General features: G+C 37.6%; 1 protein-coding gene across 1 annotated transcript in view; it reads right to left on the minus strand.

The window, feature by feature from the left end:
- LOC143850106 (putative F-box protein At4g22165) overlaps window positions 1-3415 on the minus strand; it is a 105981-nt gene extending 102566 nt beyond the window's left edge. The window contains exons 1-3 of the mRNA XM_077359411.1: window positions 3321-3415; window positions 2891-2992; window positions 2650-2753 (exon numbers count right to left, since the gene is read on the minus strand). Of these exons, the coding sequence (XP_077215526.1) occupies window positions 2650-2753; window positions 2891-2992; window positions 3321-3415 (301 nt within the window). The remainder of the gene's footprint in view (window positions 1-2649; window positions 2754-2890; window positions 2993-3320) is intronic.
- Window positions 3416-19867: the final 16452 nt, after the last annotated feature.

Genomic DNA, 19867 nt, shown 5'->3' on the forward strand with positions numbered 1-19867 from the left:
AGCTCATTAGCACCATCACTAAGGTTTCTTATGTCCAAAAGATTCATGTTTTATAAAGTTTCTAAAATAAGATATTTTCTATTTTTCAATCTCCATCCTTAATCAACTAAATCAAAGATTCAGTACCATCTAATCCTCATTTTGAAACTTGGCTAAAAGCTCCTTCACACCATCTCTAGGGTCTCCTATGTGTAAAAGTTAGATGTTTTATAAGGTTTCTAAAATTAGAAACTTTCTATTTTTTCAATCTTCATCATTGATCAACTAAATCGAAGATTCAATACAATCTAATCTTCATCTCAAAACCTCCCTAATTGTTCTCAAAACTTGGCTAAAAGCTCCATAACATCATCTTTAGGGTTTGCTATGTCTAAAGGATGGATGTTTTATAACGTTTATAAAACATTATAAAACAAACTCCTCCGAAAGACAGGAGGAGGAAGAAAGAAAAAAGTGAAATGGTGAAAGAGTACAAGTGCATGGAATGTGAGACTCCCAAGAATCCTCCTCCTGGCTTCTTAAGCATTGGTGGGCTGGATGAGCATATAAAAAAAAGCACATCCTCACTTCATCCATCGTTGTCCCATTTGTGGTAATGGATACCGCAACGATTGGGAGGCAGTTCCAAAGAATCATCGATGCATAACACCCGAAGAATACAGGTATTATTTGTTTTATTTTTATTTAGTTTTTTTCATCCACTTACATAATCATGTGTAGGGAACAATACGGGAAGGCCCAGTTATCGAGGAGTGGGGTAGAGGTCGAGAGGAAGAAAGAAGAGGAACAAGTCAAGATGAGGGAACAAGAGGAACAAGTCAAGAGGAGGGAAGAAGAGGATGAAGTCGAAGAAATCGAGTGATGGGAGAAACTCGAGATCTATGCAAACCTTATTGCTGGTGTAGTAGCTTGATTTGTACTTAGTGGATGAACTTGGCTGTTTGTTCATATCCACCTTTCATGTCACAGTTGTGGGTCTCACTCTTTATGAGTGAAACTACAACCTAGCTTTTAGTTTGGAGATAAACTTGCTAAAAATACGAGGGGTTTACACGCATATGGAACAGGCGCCTTACTATTTCGAAATCCTTTTTCACTGCATTAAAAAAGATGGAAGGTGGAAGGTGGATCCAAAGTCTTCCCGGTCTTCGCCAACTCACCATTCATAAATCTGGACTGTCCAAATGTCTAAAGTAGAAGCTGAGCTCACAAATAAGGGAAAAATGCGTAGTAATAGTGACATCTCATACAGAGAGACCCACAACTGTGACAGAAAAGATGGATATGAACAAACATCCAAGTTCATCCACTAAGTACATCTAAAGCTTATCAGTAACAAACCAAAAGCATTACAAATTATGGAGTTCCTCGAGTTCCTTTCTCAATCAAGTTCATCCACTAAGTGCCTTTCTCAATCAAGCTACTACACCAGCAACAAGGTTTGCATAGATCTCGAGTTTCTCACATCACTCGATTTCCTCGACTTCACCCTCTTCTTCCCTCCTCTTGACTTATTCCTCTTCTTCCCTCCTCTTGACTTCTTCCTTCCTCTCGACCTCTACCCACTCCTCGATAACTGGGCATTCCCGTGTTGTTCCCTACACATGATTATGTAGGTGGATGAAAAAAACTAAATAAAAATAAAACAAACAATACATGTATTCTTCGGGTGTTATGCATCGATGATTCTTTGTAACTGCCTCTCAATCGTTGCGGTATCCATTACCACAAATGGGACAACGATGTATTAAGTGAGGATGTGCTTTTTTTATATGCTCATCCAGCCCACCAATGCTGAAGAAGCCAGGAGGAGGATTCTTGAGAGTCTCACATTCCAGGCACTTGTACTCTTTCACCATTTCAATTTTTTCTTTCTTCCTCCTCGTGTCTTTCAGAGGACTTTGTCTCCCCCTAGCTCTTGAAAATGGACGACAGATGGTGAACTTTGTGGTCAATGTCTTATATAAATTTTTAACACCGAAAGCCATCCTGGGAGGGGGAATGGAAATGGAGGGATAAAATCACTAAACTGTGAAAGAAGTGTTGGTAAAAGATGGCACATACATGAACTCCTTTTATAGTCGTAAAAGTAAAAATAGTCTGTCCAAAAGTAAGTAGGACAGTGATATGATTTCCCCCTTAACAGAAAACGTTAACTTTTAAGCGTTAGAGTTAACGGTGGCTCCTCCACCCCTTGGAATAACCTAACGTTTTCTGTCAAGGCAAGGGGAATATCGGTGCCCTAAAGATATTCTCACTCTGAGATAGCCTTTTGTTTAAAAGATAGTCTTAAAACCTATTTAACAGCCTCCTGTGAAAAGATAGTCTTGAAACCTGTGGAAAAGATTCTTTAAAAAATGCAAAAGTATTTACTAAAAATTACTGGATTATAGGGGCTTAGGAACAGGTAGTAGAGAAAACAACAGACCCATGAAAAAGAGAAGAGAAATTTAGTAGACGGAAAAATATATTTTTAGTACAGTCAACATTCTGTAATATGTCCTCAACTTTCTTCCTGCAGCCTTCGTAGTGTAGTAAAACCCTAACATTCTGTAGTACGCATGTCTAAAACAAGAGAGGATTATGATCATCAAACTAAAAAAAAATAGAAATAGAGGGTAAAGAAGATGTGGGTATGCAGTAGCTTACCTGGTGTTTTAAGGGTTCTGAAACTGTTGCCATGATAGAGAGTCCGAAAATGATACGGGGCCGTCATCCATTCCCACTTCATCCAAAGTACTCTACCAGAAAACCTGTGCAAGAGATAAATCGACAGCCTGCGTAAAAGATTTTTCAAAAAGGGCAAATTTTGACCGAAAATCAAAAGAAACTAGTTAAAAATAAAAGAAACCGATTAAGCTAAATGAATTGAGGGATGCATTTGAGAGACCTTGACTTCCATTGCCAACCATAACCTGTCCTTGCAAAGGTGCCAACCTTTTTCAATGAATCAAAAATGTTAAAAGCTAAACAAAAACTCAAAGATAACACCCTTGAACAGAAAGCAATACACCTTAAAGAATGCAATCAAGAGGAAATACAATAGATTTAGGAATTTAAAAAGGAAAATAACAAAAACCTAAATTGCTGCAGAATATAACGAAATTCCATCAAGAATCAAAAAAGTTAAAGCTAAACAAAAATGAAGAAAACATTCATACCAAATAATCATTTCGAAAGAAAATAATGAGAAGAAAAAAAGGCAAAAAAATGGTAGCTAGATACAAACTCTCTCTCTCTCTCTCTCTCTCTCTCTCTCTCTCTCTTGTGCTTGGGTAGCAAGATGAAGACGCTATTTCTACTCTGGGAAACCGACTCACTTGGTTAAGCAAGATTCCACATTTAGCAGAAATCCAGATAAAGAAGACATTGAAATCTGCACAATACTCTGCAGGATCTCGAAAAGACAAACCATTGAAATCTCGAAAAAAAAAACTTAATTAAGAGCCATAAATATAGAATCAAGGGAACTTTTCTGAACAGTAAATAAAGATATTAAAAGAAAGAAAATCCCACCCTATTGTGTATATTGTTTATTTTTGTGGATAGGTGAGAGAGGGAGGTATGTACTTGTAAGTTGTAAGCCTAATTTCTAATAAAGAAATAAACCAATCCCCCAAAAAGAAGCACCCACTTAAAAATTTCCCTTCAATCTGATGCCAATAGTGATCGGAACTCCATATCCGAAATTGAGAGAAAAGCACGATAAGAACTGAAAAGTTCACTATAAATTGAACAGGCAAATTCGAAAAAAAAAAAAAAAAAAAGGAAAGAGGTTTAGAGGCTCGATCCGGTCTGAGGAAATCCGCAAACGCTGAAAGGAGCCGGTCGAGACACCTTTGCCGCGGAAAAGGCCGGTGAGATATCCCCGGAGAGAGAAGGTGTGGATGAGAGATGAGAAAGAAAGAGATCTTTTGCGATCTTTAGCTAGGGGGTGTGGAAATATCAAATCCATGGCATCAGATTAACAGACTTTAAGATGAATATATGTGAGACTCTTGGGTAGTGTGCCACATGTACTGCGCAGCCCAGCCTAGCCTAGGGTATTTCCATCCTTTACGTCAAAAGGATAAATCGTTGGGTAATGGGCCCATTGCAAAAATACCATTTCGCAGATAGGATGTTGCATGTGAGAGTAGCCATGTAGGCTTACATTTTAGCCCATTTTGTCTTACTCACTTAATTCATATAAGGTGGCTGCTCTCACATGCAACAGCCCAACCACGAAATGGGTCCTGGGTTCAAAACCCAACAAGTTGTTGATACTAACAATCCACATTTATTGTCAACCCAAAAGAAGAGCTAAATGTGTCACGTGTGAGGCCACTCCGTAGGTGAGGCGGGTTTTATTGTCAACCCTGGGAAATGTTTTTCCATGGAATTTATTACCTGCTTTGGAAAGAAAATTTCACGAAAAACAAGCTAGCCCAACTCCAAACCATGGAAATTTTCTAGCAAGAGCGAAAGAAGCAGAAGACTTTTCATGGAAAGAGTTTTAAGATTTGTTTACGTGGAAAAAAGTTTTATGGAAATTTATTTTCAATGGAACAATTGTAGTTCCCTGCATCCAACAGGCCCTTTTTCCATGGAACAACTAATTCCATGAAAATTTTCATGGGGCTACATTGTTTTCCATAGTTAATTGAATAGGTCCTAAAAAAATCCAATTCATTTCTAACTTCAAAATCGACAAAAAAGAAGAAGAAGAAATGCATTAACATCAGAGCAACGTGATAAGCATTGCTAGGCAATCCCGCAGAAAGGCGTTTCACAGCTAGCTTTTGCATGTAAGAACATCCACATCACATAAATTAAATGAATAAGACACGATCACATGCAAAAGCCTACCTCGAAATTGCCTAACAAATCCCTTAAAACCTTTAGCTGAAATTAAAGTAGGACATCCCAATAGAAACTGGAGTATATTGAAGCGCCACTTGATGCTAGCATTCCCCTCTCAAAATAAAGATGGGGCCAAATTTCGAGGCTAAATTATAGGCACCGCCACCGACGTTGTTTCTGCTTTGGGCGGGCCCACATGACCCACACGTGCCCCTTTCATATTAATACTAGTTGCAAATCCATGGCGAGAGGAAAAACTTACATAGATAATGACTTACAAGGCTGCCTTAATTTAATGTTTCTTTAACAAAGCAGTGAGTATAGTAAAAAGAAAGCGAAATGTAGTTGTAACTGTAGTTATAGAAAGGCAGAAGAAAAGAAAGAAATGTCACTAACCTTAGAAAGAAACACCTCTTTTCTCAGAGTGAGTAGGCAAATCCGCAAGCTTTACAATCCCTTATTTCAGTGATGGCAATCCATTTTCTTCTACTGCTTAGATAAGTTCCCAAGGGCTTGTATGATTTTTGGAACAAAGAAAGATGGAGTACCAGAAAAATGAGGAAAACATTGACAGGTGTTGTACAGTACCAATCCTGAGTTGGTTCTTATGTTGTATCCATCAAGCAGTTTTGATCATACAACCTACTAAGAAAAAAGGAAAACCACAATTAGAAAAGATTGTGAAAAAAAATTAAGTTAATTATAAATACTGAAAATAAGGAAACATGGTGCATTAGTATGTAGATTTATTTGTATTGCTGGGGAAAAAAAGAGATGGAAAATCTGGCTGCAATTATTGCATGGAAGAGTTTTTAGAGGGAAATGATAAATTAAAGTGTTGCAGTGCTAGATTAAATATCATTGTTAATAAAAGTTGGAACTGCCTTGATTCAAGTTACCTTTTATCAAGTGTAATACAAATAGCCCCATCTTATCAAATTAAACATCTCCTATCCAGGTTCCATATACAACGTTTCTCTATTAAAAAAAAAGAAGAAGAGGATTACCAGCAGAAATAGAAATCAACCCAGACATATCCCATCGAACATGGGCAGGGGAAAAGGGGAGAACCTCCTCTTCTACCTAAAACCCGTTGATACCCAACTGATTTGAAACAATAAAATCTTAAATTCTTTTAGAACCAAATAATGATAAAGAAGAAAATAAAATACAAATAGGAGAAAATAAATTATGGCGACCGTTATAAACCCGAAAGCCTTCCGCCTACTGCAAAGTGAGAGTCGAGCGAAGCAATGGCTGAGAGAGAGAGAGAGAGAGAGAGAGAGAGAGGTGGAATACGAAAAGCTGTGAAACTGTAAAAGGCAAACCGTCACTGTAAATAAGCGATGGAATATGAAAAGGAGCTTGCAGGAGGCGTGTGATAGAAGGGAAATTACGGGAGGCAATCTATCTAGGAAGAAGTTGTGATAGAAGGGAACGTAGGAGTCGGACGTTAATGCCAATCCTGGACTCTTAGGGTGTGTTTGGCGTACCGTTTGAAATAGCGTTTGAAACGCCGTTTTGCAAAACGGCGTTTTCATGTTTGGTTGGCCAGATCAAAACGGCGTTTTAAACGACAAACAGAGGTATTGTGTGTTTGGTTGCAAATGCCCCAAAACGGAGTTTTAGTGGTAAAATGACCAAAAAGGGCATTGTTTGGTTGGCCTCAATGTAACTCAACTACTCTATCATTAGGCCCAATATTAAAAGGTCATTAGAATCTCATTCAAACACAATTAAAATTAAACATCATTGCCATGAATAGTTATACTATTGTTCACAAAAAATAAAGTTAAAAAGTGGCACAATGAGTAATTTAAATAGCACATAATTCATCACGAATGCGGTCCCGAACCGAACCCATGAAAGCATGATCATGTGCATAGTCAAATGTATCATTCTGATCCATAGCATGATCATAACCCAAATTAACATTAACAGTAGGCATAAATGTATCATCATGGTCAGCTTTATCAAACTCCTCATCATGATTTGCATGCTTTCTGATGTAGTTGTAATCAGTGACATTGATGCTACAATTAGTTGTATCTCGGTGTTCAAATCGAATTTAGGCATTCGGGATAGCAAGGCCCATCTATTTTTCCATACACCAAATATGCGCTCTATAATGTTCCTAAGAGAGGCGTGTGCTTGATTAAATTGCTCATTTGAACTACTTATTGGTTGAGTACTGTGGTTTCTGATCCGGGAGAGAGGTGGGGGACGAACCCCCAGCGGCCTCCTGGATCATCCACGCGTGAAGGAGAGCTCTACCGAGGAACTCTCGAAACAGGTGCCACCCTCATAGCCAAGGTTTTAAATCTCGGTTTCGGTTTCGGTTTCGGTACGAAATTTCGGACGAAATCTTGTAAAAATTTCACCGAAATTTTGTACTTCACCGAAACGTTTCACCGAAATTTTACCGAAACGAAACGTTTCGGCCGAAATTTCCAAAACGTTTCGGCCGAAATTTCCGAAACGCTTCGGCGAAATTTGGTACTTTTCCGACTCACAGTGAATTTTGTTTCGGTTTCCACCGAAATATTTCGGCCGAAACGAAACGTTTCGGTTGAAATTTAAAACCATGCTCATAGCATAGCACGGGTGACTATATAAAGAGATACCTCTCGATTCGGGAACAAGTCCGGATTCGAAACGTACCTAAACAAACTCAGAGTCGCCATCCATGGTATACGGCCATGGATCCTTAAACAAATATGCTCTGTATACCGTGGACAACCAGAAATGAATGGGTTCGTGCCTGATTACGAATGGAGAAGGTCTGAAGAGCGCCTCCAATTCGTCCGAGTGCAAGCACTTGGTCTCTTACGCCATTTATTATTAGATCCAAAGAATTTTGGGTAAAATCATATGAAATGAGAACAATCCTCAAGAGTCGTCTACCTAAGCATGCATTTCCTGAGAATAGAAATAATAAGCATACAAAAGATAAATGGAAGAAATATGCCACCTAAGCATAGCTAGATTATGAGTGACATTCCTAATGAGTGTCTAAGTTCTGGTGGACAAACACATGCACGCTACAGCTAAAAGTATAGGATCTGTACATGAAAGTAAGAAAACACAACAAAACACACAACATAATTCAATTTTATACATGATTGAACAAGACAAATCCTAAAACTCTAATGCAGGACTTGACTCGGACCAGAATGACCATCCATCCTGGCTGCTCTACGTATCCCGGCCTCGGGAAGAATCGGAGTCAACATAGTTCGATGATCTATTCTAAACTACGATGCTTAACCATCTAGAACCGCTATCCTAGACTCGATCCACTAGACTCGACTGATTTTTAAAAGCTTTTTGTATAATTGCTTAAATTCATGTGAATTGTAATTTTTAGGACTCCCTATATGCCCTAACTAATGCAAGTTGATTAGCCTTAAGCTAATGCAGGTGGGCCCCACATCCTATGTGTAACTAGGTTGTGCATCCTAAAGAAAACCACGGGCTGACTATATGCTTCCTAGTCTAGCCATCAGTTCGACTAAATGCCTAACTGATCGACTCGAGGCCTCCTAACTCTAGGGACACTCACACGACAGGACACACCATATCAATACAAATCAGGACAGCCTCCTAACTCTAAAACACCCTAAACAGCTAGGACAGACTCCTAACTCTAGGGGAAGATCTTTTTGAAAAGGTTTTGAAGAAGTTTTGTATTTTTTTTTTTTTGAAGGTTTGAAATGTTTATTTTTAAAGGTTTGGCTATACTTGGGATAAAGATCTCAAGCTGCACTACGTACCTCGTGGAGGAGGATCAAGCCAACGTAGTTCGGAACATATTCCGAGATAAGGACACTAAACAAGTAGACAAGTGTGATTCATAAACAAGTAAACTAGCGTGCTCACAAACAGGTACACCAGCGTGGTCACAAACAAGTAAACTAGCATGATCACAAACAAGTGAAATGCTAATCAGATAAAACATGTCTAAAAGGGGTATCTGAAAGACTTGAAAAGTCTTCTAAAATGAAGAGAAAGAGATGCTACACAGGACTTTAAACAAGTTCTCCTAAAAAGATGGGCTAGGGATGACTCCTTCATCGCCCTTACAATGAGAAGGGTTCTAAAAAATAATTAGAACATCTAAAAGGCTGGGTAAGCCTACTAAACAATAGAGGGGAGTGCTACTAGGACCGAGCAAGTCCCCTAAAGATGGGCTTGGGCTAACGCCTTCATCGCCCTTTGCAAAGAAAGGGCTACTAGTGTTTAAATGTATAAGCAATTCTCTACCTAAAGAAGGAAGAAGAAGAAGAAGAAAGAAGGTACTACCATGATATGGTGAGTCCTCATAAGGATAGGCTTGGGCTAGCGCCTTCATCGCCCTGACGATGATAAAGGGTTACTAATGCTTTAAGGGTACCTCTAAATGGTTAAACAAATCTCGGAAAGGCCGGGCAAAGAAACATATGTGCTTAAATAAATTTGAAATTTTAAACCTTATTTCTATGCTCACATCAAGAATTCCAAAGGTATATCTTTGAACGGAACAAAACTAATCATTGGATTCTTGGACATGTGTCCCAAATATATAAAAAAATAAAAAATAAAAAATAAAAAAAAATGTGAAACTATGAGAATAAACTACCATCCAAGATTGATCCTCCCATCTATCATCTATGATACTAGATCACATGAAAAATAAAGGTATGTAACGAAATCTCATTATCATATTTCTCAAACAGATACTGATATTTATCAACCATTTATAGAAACAAAATCATGGATCACCTATCACATGAAAACCTTTCATTTAAAAAGATACATTCATCGAAACTAAAACATATCCTCTTAAATCTATGATTAGCTCTTTTTACTCTTTTCCAAGTGATTGGGTGTTTGAACCACATGTTAAGTATTCAAACAATTACAATATACCGTATCAAACCTAATATCTTCAGTAAAAATCATCTGGTGTACTCCATGCTCATTTGGCAACACATGAATTATACTTCTTTACTATATAAAAAGAAAAATATCCGCTCAGATCAATGCACATCAGTTCAAATCAGTTCAGTTGGGAACACAGTTCAAACCAATTAGCATAAGTTCAATTCAATTCCAATCAATTCAATTAAGAACATAATTCAGACCAACTTTTGTTGGTTCAATTCAACCTAGATCAGTTCAGGTCAGCTCAAACTAGTTCAACTAATTATATTATCCAGGCCATCCTCAGAGCTTAGTATAACAAATATTAATTCCTCATATCTATCCTAATTGTAAAACAACACTTTGAACTTTCCAACAAATGCTGCACGAGGCAAGAAAATCTTTGTACAGATTCAATATAAGGATCTATAAGTGAGAACATTTTGACTTCAACCATGCAAGAGATGAAAAGTACGTAACAGGTTAACAAAACTAAGAGTCATGGTGACATCATGAAGGTTACAAGTTCAATAAGATATGACAATTATGTCAAGATATACTTGTATAGGATTACACTCTCTTCTACATTCTCTGAGATTCCAAAAACCATCATTTTTTTTTACAAGGGTTCGATGCATGAGATAAGCAATTTTGAGCTGTTCTTCTCAAACCGCCACTTTATGGCAGGTGAATTCATCATATCTTGTTTTGCATGCCCATGAGAGTCAAACAAAAACAAGGCTATTAAATTTTTTTATTTTATTTTTTTAAAAGAAATTGACTACTCGAGCTATTAAGCTACAGGCCTCAATCATTTCTCTTCTTATTCCTATTCTTCAGTGTGATAGAAAGTAGTAACGCAAGCAAGCAAAAGTAATGACATACTGAGACACTCAGAACATGAAATATTAACTCAAGTGCAAGCACCGTCATTCAAGAAGAAAATTAACCAGTTCAAAAGATGAAACAAATCAAAAAATTTCATCACACAAACATCTCTCACCTTATTTGTTGAGTCTAAAACAATACTTAGCCTCAACACACATCTGTATTTTTCAACAGCAATACACATGCCAATATTAAAAGGGATGAATATATCAAAATTTCCTTTTCCAAATGACTTACAGATTACCACTGTTTTCCATGCAACTAAAATAAAGACTGATTGATTATGAGTCCCTAACACAGAACAATTGAACCTAATACTCCTATCAAACAAGGTACATCAATTAAATTTGGTACCCTCATCACAACAGAGGGTATCCACCACATCATACAAATATTAACCTCGCATGCCCAGATACCTCCCATGCCCAAAGTAATAGCATTGTCACAAACCATGCTTCTTTAATTATACTTCTCATCCTTATCTTTATTAATCTTGTGAACAGAATTAGCTACAGGGTTAACAAATATAACTTATACAACTAACAGACAAGGCCGGGCTAATATTCACTTTAAAAGACTTTGAGAGAAAAACTCAAAGAATAACCCCTAGTAATGACCACGGGAAACGAAATATGAGCAACCCTTGATAAATTTGACAAATTAATTTCATATAAATACAAATAAATGAGCAATTAGGACAGTTTTGGACATGGAATACATGGAAACTACAAGCGAATGGGCAGACTTGGTAACATAGAAAACAGAGCTGAACTACAAATGAAGGAGCGGAATCATGGGCTGATTTGTGCCAAAAAACAGGGAGCATAACCATGGACTGAATTGTGCCCAAAAACAGGTCCATGGCGAAGTAGGAGTAGTATCCAATCATCAGGCTGGTAAATACATAAATTGTATTCAATGTAATCATCATTTCAAATCAACCAGAATTATACACAAGCGAGATAAACCGACAAATACAATCATGACCAAAGCATACAAATACAATCATGACCAAAGCATACAGCTCAGAGTTATTTTCCTTATTATTATTTTTTTTTTTTGGAACCAAAACTGGACATAAAGGCTATCAAGATTTTGCTACAATTAGCAAGCTATCCTTGCCTTGTTAAAAGCACCGTGAATATCATTACAATTTTCAAAAGGCTCCCATAAATCTGATCATAGAAGGGAAAACATATGACTTTACCAATACCAAAGCATTCTTATGCTAATGACACCTCTCTTGCCTAAGTATGACATGTGGCATAACCAAAGAAAAACAGGTTTGATTTTGTGTAAGAAGTGACATTGATGGTCATGCTGGTATCCTTTCACAATTCAATTCATCGTATGGACATGAGATTACGAATTTTAGAGGCTTAAATATGAGGTTGGGTCTTCAAAATGTCTTTCCCCAGAGAGACAATTTTCAATGAATTTGGTACTCACTGCTTCATAATCTAATGGACCAACCGATACATAGTGACATAAAACCGAAGAACACATGGAGATGGCTTCAAATTAAGTGTTTACCTTGACTTATTCACAAAAAAAAAAAACATCCATATATCCCACAGGGGATAACAAGAGGAAATTATCACAAATTACAAAAATATTACCATAGAATTCAAACAAGAGACTAATCATTTCACTTCAATTTTTTAGCATTCTAGACTGGAAACCTTCATAAAATCATTCATACTTCAACAAGATTCATATAAACAATGAGGAAAATAGATCAAATCAATTCATCATTTACAATTTGTATTATTGTTATAACCACATGAATATTAATCAAGCATCAATTCTTATTTTAAAAATCAAGATCTGCATCTCACGCTAGTCAACAACAGAACATTCATTTGAGATACTAAAAATATGGAGCTATAGGTATCAAATCATAGATCGGTGAAACCTTGATTATAATAGAACAGATCAGCAGGAAGAAATATCTAATACATAACAAGCTAAACATCATCTAAAAAACAGAAGACAGATATAATCATATAAACTTTAAATAATGAAGAAGTGTGGATCTTACCTGAATTAGGGATAATCAACAGAGGATAAGATGAAAACCCTTACAAATAGCGAAAATCATCAAATCTTCTCCTTCAAACCCTTCTCATTTGCAATTAAGGTTTCTTCTTGTGGAAGACAATTTAGTCTGAACTCCGATAATCAGGCCGGAATTTCTGCTCGAGAAGGAGAATTTGATCGGAGAAGATGAATCTCTCTCTCTCTCTCTCTCTCTCTCTCTCTCTCTCTCTCTCTCTCTCTCTCTCTCTCTCTCTCTCTCTCTCTGTTTTCTTCCTTGAAGAACTTCTTTTACCTTCAAATCTGAACAATCAATTGAACATTCCTAGCCTTTGCTTTTACTTTCCTTCTTTCTTTGCTTTTATCTTTATTCTAGCTTAGATTAGCTAGATCAAAACAAAAAATCTTCAAAATCCGATTCCTATTAGCAGAGAGAAACTGAATCTCATTAGATTCTAGGATTTCTAAAGGTTTAAAGCTAGAGAGGGAGAAGATCTAGGAATTGTAGCTTTAGCTTTAGGGTTTGAGAGGTAATAGATTCGAAAGATGATGAAAAACAGGGGAATCAACGAATCTAGTAACTAATAGAGGAGAAATCAAGGTTTAGAAGAGATTATGAACTAGCCGGAGCTCAACGGAGCTTACCGGAGAAGACGAACTTGATCGGAGTTAGGGTTCTTTACGAAGAAAAGAAACAGATCTAGGTTTTGATAGTGTTTTAAAAGAAAAGATAGAAGAAGTTAATGAAGAAGAATAACAAGGTGATGTTCAGTCAGAGCTTGACCGGAATCTGGCCGGAGTTAAGCTGGAGAAGATGATGAGAGGAATGAGGGTTTGAGTTTTTCTCTAAACTTCAAAGCTCTGCTAGGGTTTCGGATTTGGGGAAAAAGAATCATAAAAGAAAAAAAATCCTCCTCTAAACGAAGCCTCTTGTCATGTATTCATAGGGAAAACATGCTTAATTTTCATCCCCCCTATCGTTACAAAGACAACCCTTATCTATATATTTGACCTGGTTTGGTTTCAAATAGGGTGGTCCGCAAAACAATTGGTATACTGAAAAATTAGAAAATAAATTCGTGCCCCTTTAAATGTCTAAGGACACCTTCCTGTTGCTATTTAAACAAAAAATTACTCTGACAAGACAGCCCTCAGCCTGGATAAACTACCCCCCTTCTGCTACACTATTTTACACTAAGCCACCTACCTTGCTTGTTCGCTAGGCAAACCTCGACGGATTTTTCTGAAATTTTAAAGGGACCTAAATGGGTCTCTAACCTACCCTAGGGACGAATTTGGGTCATCAGATCATAGATTTACTTGGGTTTTAATCAAATCAAGTGCAAAAAGGGTTCGGTCAAAATGGGGTGTCTACAAGTACCATGTCGAAAAGCTGGAACATGTGACGTTTCTCCCTTGTACGGGGCCAAGTATTGATTTTCGGGTAGAAAAATACAAGAATTGATGGTAATAAGGATGGGCTAATTGAACACGGTACCGAGGAATACATTAATTTTGTTCAACTATTCAATCATTACGTCATTACAATGCGGCTCCATGAAAAATCAATTTTCTTTCCAACTTTGATCACAATAAATTTTGAAGGTGGGGTTCAAATGATCGCCGCCACTATTTTTAAAGAACATGAAAAACTTGATATATTTTTCAACAAGATCTCGCACAATAAGATTTGGAACCCCAATGGAATAAATTTTTCTCCAATAATCCAGCTTCGAGGACAAGGTTGATTTCAGAGGGAAATAAAGTAGTTTAGATATTTGTTATTTTTAGATTTGATCTCTAGTTGTTTGATATATGTATGAGTTTAAAGGGTTATCAGGATTAGGGGTTTTCTACAAATAGCATGTATGCGGCCTTTCTTAAATGAATGAATAATATTATTAAGAAATTATGTTTTGCGCGGGAAGGAGGACTCGCCCTTCCCTTGAAGTGGAGGCTGATCTTCCCTCCAAGAAGATCAATCCCGTTGCAAACCGATTATGGTTCGTTACAGGAGTCCTACACATTTTCCAATTGTGGCAATTTTTATGCTACGTCCCGTTTAAATGGTGGTTCACCGGATCAAATATTACCATTATTGGAGGTTCACTGGATCAAAGATTACTAGTATTGTACGTGCATGCATTGGGGAAAAAACTTGGCTCTAGACCGTTCTGGAGGAACTTCCTCCGAGCCCTTGCTATTACCGAGCCCTAGCTAATAGCTCTAATACCAAGGGGTGTGGAAATATCAATTACTATATATTTTCTCCGAGCCCTTACTATATATTTCCACACCCCTTGCTGTTATAGCTATTAGCAAGGGCTCGGAGGAAGTTCCTCCAACCGGTCTGGAGCCAAGTTTTGTTTGTGCATTAGGCCCGTTCTTTTTAGATTGTGAGCCTCAATTCTCAAACCCAATGGAATCAAATTAAACGTAATTTGGAGTCTAAGAATTAGCTCGGGGAACACAATTGGCATTAAGTCTAAAACGAAAGGCCTTAGGTTTTGACAATCAGACTCAATTACTCAAAATTACATTTAATTTTGGGGAATGATATTTCCCCCCTCTGACGGATAAAATCCCCCCTTTAGACTTTACAATTACTACTTGAGGATAAATTCACCCCCTCTTAACGTTTTGCTTTGCCTTTTAAAGTTTTAATCGTAAGTTATTAAAAACGGATAAAATCTCAATCGTTATGTGGAAAAAAATTATAAAATAAAGGTTGGGTAAACCCAAAATCGAACCGAACCGAACCGATCAAGTTCGGTTCTGGTTCGGTTCGGTTCCAAAGATATATGGTTCAGTTTTGGTTCCAAATTCTAGGAACCGATTGCATATGGTTTGGTTCTGGGTATACCCTGGAACCGAACCGAACCGAACCATGACCACCCCTAACTATAGTCAATTATTAGCTTCAATGTGACCAAGAAAAATAGCATTAAGATGCAATATATTAACATAGAGAGCGTCTAAGACAATTTTCGTCTCATGGCTCCTCTTTTTTAAGAGAGGAGCCACCTCGTCGGAGAATTTGTCATATTCATTTAGGGCCCGTTTGGATGCCGAGAAGATTTTAATTTGGATTTCTCACATGTGCAACCCATTTTGCGTTGTGATTTGGATCGGATCAAATCCTTGGATTTCCAAATTAACAACTGAGAGTGAAAAAAATCAGATCTCCAAATATGCTCTGGAAATAAGCAATTGGAAATACACAGATGTGGCAGTTTCCTTCACCCTCTTTGCTCCTCAACCTCTCCACTCCCGTAGGAAGTACCCCCTTCCCTCTCTGTCTCCCTCAACATGCTGGCAGATCTATTCATTTTGTATTCAAAACTCAATTCAAAATCCAAATACAAAATATGAGGTATCCAAACGGGGCCTTAATTCATTTGAGACGGCACTTCTCTCTTGCAAAATTACTACTGTGTAATTGCTTGGACGCTCCTTTTTTTTATAGGTAACCTCCTACTTATTATTATATATAATGGGAGGGATTTGCTAGGCAATTTCATAGAAAGCCATTACGCATATCACTTTTTCAGGAGGGAACAACCTTCTTGGATGAATAAAATGAATTAGACAGATCTGCTACGAGGTGGTCGTTCTCTCTTGAAAAAATGAGCCACGGAATGGCTTTCTGCGAAATTTGTTACCTTGTCCCGTAATGGGAATAATTGGGATGCCTCCAGTTTATTTAAAGTCTTTATTTATAAATATAAAGTTTCTTTTAATTACTAACTATCTTATAAATAATTTTTTTTATTACTATTAAGTGTTGTATACGTGTCAAATTTTGTATAGCTATTAATTAAATAATCCATATAAATATAAGGGCAATGATAGTAGGGAGTTGATTTATCACTGCCCTAAATTTAAATATATTTATAACCATTAGATACCTTATTTTTAGGGAAATGTTATCGGCACTACTGTATTTTGATGAGGGCACTCCTCACTTTATCAAAAGTACGGTATGGCTCGCACCATAAGATGATCCAAACCGTCCATTAGAAGGGCCACAGCCTAAATAGGTTGTTCTCCAAAAATTATTTCCATAGGTTTATCCTAACCCTCTGATCTATAAAGGGTTAAGATCAATCCTTTAACATTCAGATCGGAGGGTTAGGTTCAACATATGGAAATGATTTTTGGGTTTAGGCTGTAGCCCATCTAATGGATGGTTTGGATCATCGTATGGTGTGGGCCATACCGTACTTTTAATAAAGTGAGGAGTGCCCTCATCAAAATACGGTAGTGCTGATAACATTTCCCTATTTTTATACATGTAAATCTTTGTTTAGTATTTTTGTTCGATGACACAAGGTATCCCCACCCCAATTTTTTGGGCAATTTTTGTATAGTTGTTAATTAAATAATCTGTATAAATATAAATATCTTTATAGCTATTAAGTACCTTACATTTTTATACATGTAATTTTTATACAAGCTTGCTAAGATGAGAGAAAGGAATAGCAGAGACTTGAATCACCATTTCTAAAGCTTGGGGGTTTGCCGTGTCCGACACTCCGTGTCTGTGTCGACACGTGACACTCGTGTCTGTGTCCACAAATCATAGACTATTAGTTTATCCAGTCACGGCAGATGGACAAGAAGGGTGGGAGAGGGACAGAGAGGACATGAGTGAGGAGAGGATGAGAAATGGCTGAAAAACAAGCAAAGAAAAACACTACTCAAAATAGAGTTTTTATCCCTAATATTTTATCCACTTCAGACCATCTTCTCACTCCCGTCTCAATTTCTCCCTCTCCCACTCTCCCGTCCTCTCAATTTTTCTCAGAATTTTCCAATACCTGGAGTCAATGACTTCTTTTTTTTTTTGAAAATTGACAAAAATATTCATACTAGCAAAATTTACAATGGGGACCAGTAGTCCCACCAGATATACATAGTATGAATTGCCCATGAGCATTCTCCTTGGCCCAAAAGAAAAGCCCATTACCCAATAGCCTCAATTGTAACGAATTCAACAAAAAGTGCCATATTGTGGGGCCCACCAAGTCAAGATCGTGACCTGCCACAGACTTCTCCACCACATTCTGAATTTGATTTTAAAAAATCCCACTCGAGAGCCCAGAGCTATTGTGAGCCCCTAACCGTGCACGATAGCCAACCACCCAATAATACTGTCGGATCTCCGGCTGCCTCCACCTCATACCACCAAAACCCAGCGAGTCATCCTCCTCGCCAACGACCACTCATTTCTCCACGGTCACCACCTCCATTCCCTTCTACATCTCCTCCACAAAAGTCATCTTCGCCGGGGGAGTCTCAGCCACCACCATCGTCATCAAGAATCCGGCCACCTCCGTTGCCATGGGCCATCACACCGATAAGTTGTTTATTAGAGAACCTGTAGCAAATTTGGGAGAATTTGATAACGCTTTTGATGATACAAATCGGAGGTTTGCTCGTAGAATCCGAACATCAGAGGTAAGAGTAGTTATGAAAAATATGAAATTGGGTAAGGCTAGGGGGCCTGACGATATTCCTATTGAGACTTGGAGATGCTTGGGTGATGTGGGTTTAGTTTGGTTAACTAGATTATTTAACAATATTTTGAAGATTAAGAAGATGCATGACGAGTGGAGGAAGAGTACATTAGTACCTATTTATAAGAATAAAGGGGATATTAAGAGTTGCACCAATTACTGGGGAATTCAGCTAATGAGTCACACCATGAAGCTTTGTGAGAGGGTAATTGAGCATAGACTAAGAAAATAGACTAAGGTGTCAGAGAATCAATTTGGTTTCATGAGTGGACTATCGACTATGGAAGCTATCTTCTTGATTAGGCGGTTAATGGAGAGATTTAGAAAAAATAAAAAGGACCGTCATATGGTTTTCATTGATTTGGAGAAAACGTATGATAGGGTTCCCAGGAGTGTTATGTGATGGGTCCTTGAAAAGAAAAAAGCGCCTACTAAATATGTTGATGTGATTAAGGATATGTACGATGGAGCAATAACTAGTGTTAGAACCATGGATGGCACGTCTAATGAGTTTCCAATTACATTAGGACTGCACCAAGGATCAGCTTTAAGCCCTTATCTTTTTACGCTAGTTATGAATGAGCTTACAGAGGGTATCCAAGATGAGGTATCGTGGTGTATGTTATTTGCAGATGATATAGTATTAATCGATGAAACCAAAGCAGAAGTAATGTTAAATTAGAGTTATGGAGAACTACTTTGGAATCTAAAGGTTTTAGACTGAGTAGGACTAAGACATAATATATGGAATGCAACTTTAGTAATGTAAGGAGGCGGGACGAGGACGTAGTAAATATGAGTGGACATGAGGTACCTAAGAGGGATATATTTCGATATCTTGGTTCAATTCTACATAAGGAAGGAGAGATTGAAGAGGATGTTAACCATAGAATAAGAGCAGGTTGGTTGAAGTGGAAGCTTGCCTCAGAAGTTCTGTTCGACCGTAAAATCCCTACCAAGTTGAAGGGAAAGTTTTATAAGACAATTGTGAGGCCAGCCATGTTGTACGGCTCTGAATGTTGGGCCACCAAAAAGCAACATGTGCATAAGATGAGTGTAGCGGAGATGCGGATGCTTAGATGGATGTGCGGCCACACAAGGTTAGATAGAATTAAAAATGAAAACATTCGTAAAAAGGTGGGGGTAGCTCCAATCGAGGAGAAGATGAGAGAGCACCGCTTAAGATGGTTTGGACATATCCAACGTAGGCATTTGGATGCCCCGGTGAGAAGAGGTGACTCATGCCAAATTGAAGGAGTAAAAAGAGGTAGGGGTAGACCGAAAATAACATGGGTAGAAACAACGAGGAGAGACTTGATAGCTAGGAACATAACAGAGAACATAACCTTGGATATGATAGAATGGAAGAAAATGATCCACGTAGAAGAACCCAACTAGAACCAGGATTAGAGCCGGGTAGATCTCTTTTACCTTCTTCATGAATTTTTTTCTAAAGGATTCATTTAGCCGACCCCAACTAGCTTGGGACAAAGGCTTTGTTGAGTTGAGTTGAGAATTTTTGTATAGCTATTAATTAAATATATTGTATAAATGCAAATATCTTTATAACTATTAAATACCATATATTTTTAAACTACAGCTCTATGGAAACAATGAGACCTACAAAAGAAATTGGTCGTCCCCAAACTACATTCCCTTTCCATCCATAGCTTATGGAC

The sequence above is a fragment of the Tasmannia lanceolata genome, unplaced genomic scaffold (assembly GCF_043159265.1).
Source record: "Tasmannia lanceolata isolate RefF3 unplaced genomic scaffold, GAP_Taslan_0.1 ptg000018l, whole genome shotgun sequence".
Classification (NCBI taxonomy): Eukaryota; Viridiplantae; Streptophyta; class Magnoliopsida; order Canellales; family Winteraceae; genus Tasmannia; species Tasmannia lanceolata.